The 5,803-nt window shown below is 46.9% G+C and overlaps 1 protein-coding gene across 1 annotated transcript; it reads right to left on the bottom strand.

The window, feature by feature from the left end:
- Nucleotides 1-900: 900 nt before the first annotated feature.
- dlk1 (delta like non-canonical Notch ligand 1) lies at nucleotides 901-4,463 on the bottom strand (the record flags this gene model as incomplete). The annotated part of the gene is made up of 5 exons (XM_079752246.1): nucleotides 901-1,711; nucleotides 2,405-2,546; nucleotides 3,412-3,542; nucleotides 4,014-4,077; nucleotides 4,337-4,463. The coding sequence occupies 5 exons, from the start codon at nucleotides 4,461-4,463 to the stop codon at nucleotides 901-903; spliced, it is 1,275 nt and encodes a 424-aa protein (XP_079608372.1).
- Nucleotides 4,464-5,803: the final 1,340 nt, after the last annotated feature.

Consider the following 5,803-nt stretch of genomic DNA (forward strand, 5'->3'; position numbering starts at 1 on the left):
GGATACATTCTCCCAATTACCACAAAACCATGAATCCAATTGTGTCCACCGAGTGGGAGTCCTTAGCCTCAGCGTAGGAGTTGAAGTACCTTTGGGTCTTGTTCGCAAGCGAGGGTCAGTGGCGCTTGAGATTAGCCGGAGAATAGGAGCAGTGGCGGGGCAGCCTACCGTTCGATCTTCGTTCCTACCCTCGCCTATGGTCACGAATGGTTGATGAACGAAAGGATGAGATCGCGGGTACAAGCGGCCGAGATGGGTTTTCTCAGGAGGGTGGCTGGCGTTTCCCTTAGGGTTAGGTTGAGAAGCTTCTAGCTTAGAGTAGAGCCTCTGCTACCCTGCCTAGAAAGGAGGCAGTTGAGGTGGTTCGGGCATCTGGAACAGCTCCCTAGGGAGCTGTTCCAGGGACGTCCAGCGGGGAGGAGGCCTCGGGGAAGACCAGGACTAGGTGGAGAGATGATATCTCAACCCTGGCCTATATATGTGTAGGTTGATTTGCTTTTAGTGAATCTATACTGACAAAATTAATATGATGCCGTCTAGATTCAACGCTGGCCAACAGGACATCGCCCATGGTGGTTCTCCTGTCAAGGTCCAACAGGAGGATTAGCGTTCCATTTTAATACAAAAATATAATCCTTTCGTCACGGTCGATCAGTTCTCCTTCCATTGAAATGCACCCTGTCTGTATGGAGGAAGACGAGGGGGAATGTCGACGGAACAGCCTTTTCCCCTTCCTGCAGACATACAGTATTGTGCAGGTGTGCTAACAAACACAAAAGGGGAAGGGGAGAGAGAGAGAGAGAGAGAGAGAGAGAGAGAGAGAGAGAGAGCGCGAGCGCGCGCGTGCGGGAAAGAGAGCACAAAGAAAGGCCATGTTAACCAGTCTCAAAACCCATCAGATCAGACCGAGGTGTAATGCCTCCCGAAGCTGGCTAGCCTGATCTTCTCGGGCAGGATGACGTTGACCGGTGGATCGGGTTCGTCCTGAGCACTGCCAGACTCCCTCAGCAGGTGTTCCCGGTGCTGCCGCACCAGCTGGCTGTACCTGGCGTTGGCCAGCCACGCCTCGCAGCGGCCGAAGAACACGATGGCGGTGGTGCCCAGGATGACCAGGCCGGTGAGCAGGGCCAGCATACCGAAGCAGAGGAGCTGGCCGTGCCTGCTGACCACACCCCCGCCCCCAGAGGACGAGGAGCCGGAGACCCTCTCCTTCGGCAGGTCCGGCTCTGGCGGGTGGAGCAGCTCGTGGAAGCCGTGCGCCGGCAGCAGGTGGTGGCCGGGGGCCAGCGACAGCGCCCTGTGAGCGGGCGGGACTCCGGCAGCCTTGGGTCGGGCGGCCTTGCGCCGGTGCCGCCGCAGGGAGCACCGCACGCCAGTGAAGCCCCTCGGACAGGCGCAGTGGAAGGCTGTGTCCGACAGGTCCACGCAGGTGCCGCCGTTGGCACACGGACCCGCCGTGCACGGGGAGGGGGACGGGGGCGGCTGCCCGGCGGCGTGGTCACAGGTGAGGCCGGAGAAGCCCGGGGGGCAGGTGCAGGCGAAGGCCAGGCCGTGGTCGGTGCAGTGTCCGTCGTTGAGGCAGGGGTTGGGCGCACAGCTCTCCCCGCCGATCTCGCAGAAGGCCCCGGTGAAGCCTGCCGGGCACAGGCAGGACGCCGAGGCCACCTCCCCCCCGCTGTCCACACACGTGCCTCTGTTCTGGCAAGGAGAGCTGAAGGACAAAGCAGTCCATGTATACATCTGCATGCAAATATGTGTGCAAGCATATTTATATATCACGTTCTCGAGATAATGGTGGCTGGCCCACACCAATTAGAACATACCAGGTAACCTGGGACATTCATACGACTTGTTCATTTGATTTTCTGTGGTGCTATAAACAGCTCCCTTCTGAGTCTCATGCAAATGAAGATATGTCAGGTGGCGGCCGAGACAGAGGGAGAGACAGAGAGTGAGAGAGAGAGATGGAGAGAGAGAGGGAGAGAGAGAGAGATTGCCATTGGTCATTTATGCACCTTAATTTCCCCTCTTTTATCTGATGCCAACCTTGATTTACCGATAGAGAGAGGGAGAAAGTGATAGAAACTGAGATGGGAAAGGGAGGGAGAGATTCTCGTTCGTGCAAGAATTGGAAGGCTTTCTTATGTTGTTGTTACGTTTATTGTTTATAGCTAGCGCAGTGTGTGTGTGTGTGTGTGTGTGTGTGTGTGTGTGTGTGTGTGTGTGTGTGTGTGTGCGTGTGTTGAGGAGATGATTCTTGTTCCCCTGAAATTGTATGTTACATAACAAGGTGCTCATCTGTATTACAGTAATGTGTTGGATCATTCATTTTTTTTTTTTTATTCCTAATGAAAATTTGACCTGTAATCTGGAATAAAATAAAGTATATAAAATGTGAACTTACCCGTTGGTTAGACAAGGCCCTTGCCTCAGGTGACAGCGGTCCCCCCCGTACCCACTGGGGCACGTGCAGACGTAGCCCCCCACTCCCGTCTCCACGCAGGTGGCGTTGGAAGAGCAAGGCGCCGAAGAGCAGGGACGTATATCTGTGAAGGTGGGAAATGCTTTTTTTAGTAACTGCACATCCAAAGACACACACACTATTTATTCCCATAACACCTCCCCCCTCGTTCTATGATTCTCTCTCCCTCTCCCGTCTCTCTCTCTCATTCTCACTGTCTCATCCAGTCTCTGTCTTTTGCTCTCTACTTTCTCCTTGTCTCACTCTCTCTTTCAGTCTTTCTCTCTTCCTCTCTCTGTCTCACTCTCAGTCTCGGTTTCTTGCTCTCTGCCTCTCTCTCTCTCTCTCTCATTCTGTCTCTGTCTCAGTCCCTGTCTCTTCCGTGCTCTCTCTTTCTCTCTCTCTCCCTCTCTCTCTCTCTCTCTCTCTCTCTATATATATATATATATATATATATATCTCTAACACTTCACCCTCTTGCCTCTATACAGAGACAGCGGTATATTTATATCAATATACAAATAGAGATAAGCAGGGCAGACAGAGCCTGGAGGCAGACAGGATCTCTTTCTTTTTACACTCACTGTATTTTTCGCCTGTGCATATGTCTGATAATAGCTTGCTATTCAACAGCTGCAAGGATTCCATTAGGAGTGCAAAAACAATAAGCTCTTCAATTGACTTACTATTAAGTGAATTATTCTTAGTATTATTCATTGTATTTAGTAAGCAAAAGTGTATATCATATTCCTTCTCTGGGATACATTTTACATTGTTCTTCATCTCCAGTCATACTATTATTTATAAATAATCCCAGACGAGAAATTTGAGAAATAAAGACGATATAACACCAGATCTGTTACAAACAACAAGCATGATCTGATCAGCCTAGACTGCTCTGCATATATTTTGATGGTGATGGTTTGGGAGGGGGGAGGGATCGCACCCACTTTGGTCACAGTGGCTGCCCCCCCAACCCTCTTCACAGACACATTGCCATGCCTCCTCACATGCACCGTGCAGACAGCCAGGGAAGGGGATGCACTGGTCGCATGTCCTCCCGCACCAGCCTGGCTTGCACCTGGTCCACAGAGACAGAGAGTTCACCTAAATATAACCACTCTGTAACTTATGGTCTCAGGAGTACAGTTTTTATAACTTAGTTATTCAATTATTATTATTATGTTGAATATCTCCTCTTTTTTTTATGTAGACTAATTTGATTCTGAGGTTATTAATGTGATGGAGGAGGTCGGATGAGTGCTGTCATCGACACAATGGAAAATTGTCCAATGACCAGACCTACTATATTATCTGCCACCACGACGACTTGAATTCTAATTTTTTTTTTAGTTATATACTAAAGGCTATACCAAATGTTTGTATGTATAATGTGAGACCACATGTAAAATCAATATTATTTAATTTAATTACAATATATTATAGCCCTTCTGAATCAATCCCTAGAAGGATAATCACGTAGTTTATCGGATGGAAGTTTCAGTTTTAGTGATCCGATCTTTCTGCACAGACATCGCCATCTCTAGCCTACCTGCACTCTCCTGGTTTCACACACAACCCGTTCTCAGTGTTGCACCCCACGCCGCAATCCCAACCTTAGAGATAAATTGCAAAGGATGAGATTGCAGTGCGTTGATTTCAATTATAACATTGAAACATTACAATTTTAAAAGTCATCCGAATTTTATTTGCCACTTTATTTCCAGACGGTTGACCCCCAAAACAAAATAGTTTAGATAGGCTTACAATTATTTAACGTGAACAAACTATCAAATCGATTAATGTCGTTAGAAGTGTAGTCAAAGCAAGCACACACGAAAGTTAACTAAAATTGTGCAGGGCTATTTAAATTACCTTTGGCGATTCCGGTTAAGAGCAGAAGTAAACTAATCCTTGTTAGGTGCATGGCAATTTTAAGAAGAGCTCTTCTGTTGGTCTTCTCCTGCAAAATGTAGGTGAGTAAGGTCACAAGATTATCCATCCAACTGCTAAAACGTAGATTATATTGTCATCCGGGAGGTATTGCATATGGTCTCGTTGATGGCGCGTAATCGTTCCGTACCTGAACCTTGGATCATCTGCTCGGAAAGCAGAGCGCGGAGCAGAGCCGATATATCCGTTATGGTAACAACGATCAACAACCTATTTTTTTTTTAATCATAAACATAAACGTGAGCTCATTATCTAACCGAGTTGAAAATAACATTAATTTGAAAAGTGATGGTTGGTGCTCCGTTCGTGCTCCGTTTAATTATTTCACATATTGTTTCTGTATCATCTAAGCACTTTCTTACGGTTGTTCTCCTAGGCACCACGGTTCGGTGGTGTGGTGATACACTAAGGTTTCGTGGGAAAGCGATGCATAATGCAGCATCTCAGCACTGCACGCCCCTCCTACTCTGGGAGATGATGTGTCCATGAGTCTGACCTCTGTCAAAACAGCCTCAATGTTATGTCGCCCACCACGAACAGACGACGACCAGATCAAGAACGCCTTCTAGGATTCCTGTAAAAAAAGAATCGACAAAATTGACTTATTATCTGTAGGCACGTATTCAACTTAGCCGTAAATGTTTTGCATAGTAAATAAATATTATCTGTTTGAGCATGTCCAAAAAAGTAGGTTTTTTCATGTAAATGATATGCAATTAAAATATTTTACTACCTGGAATAGACCCCACCTTTTTTATCACTCCCCTCTCCTCTCTTGTCCAAGAGCACTGAAACCCCACTGAAATGCATTTTCACTTTGAGTAACCACAGGGCATATAAAGGACAATTTATCGTTTTGTAACCTGACATCATTGTTGGAAGTGTATTACATTTTTCTGTAGGTGTAGGTGTAATTAAATGCTATTTACAGTGCAGCTGTGAGGCATTGCTGTCCTTGAGTCTTTATAATGGGAAATAAAGATATCTTGATAGATACACAGATAGGCAGACAGACAGATATAACAGAGACAGACAGGCAGTCAGACAGACAGACTGGTAGGTAGACAGATAAAAAGATTGATTGATAGATGGATAGATAGATAGACAGTAGTATACCATTAGGTACATAAATACAAGATTCCAGAAGTCTGCTTTAATACTTCATAGTTCAGGTTCACAGTAATGACTCTTTAAACTTGCACTGCATATCAGACCAGCGATCTCCCCATCACTCGCAGACCGACAACATGATCCCAGTTGATATGAATCGTCTTCTTGGAGTATATGGAAGAGAAAAACATCAGGCAGCAGTGGCCGTAATTGTTACGGGCCAAGATGGGGTGAACCCAAACGCATGGCACAAATGACAACAGGACGAGATTGGTAGCA

The sequence above is a fragment of the Pollachius pollachius genome (genome assembly GCF_949987615.1).
Source record: "Pollachius pollachius genome assembly, chromosome: 15".
In the NCBI taxonomy this organism is placed as follows: Eukaryota; Metazoa; Chordata; class Actinopteri; order Gadiformes; family Gadidae; genus Pollachius; species Pollachius pollachius.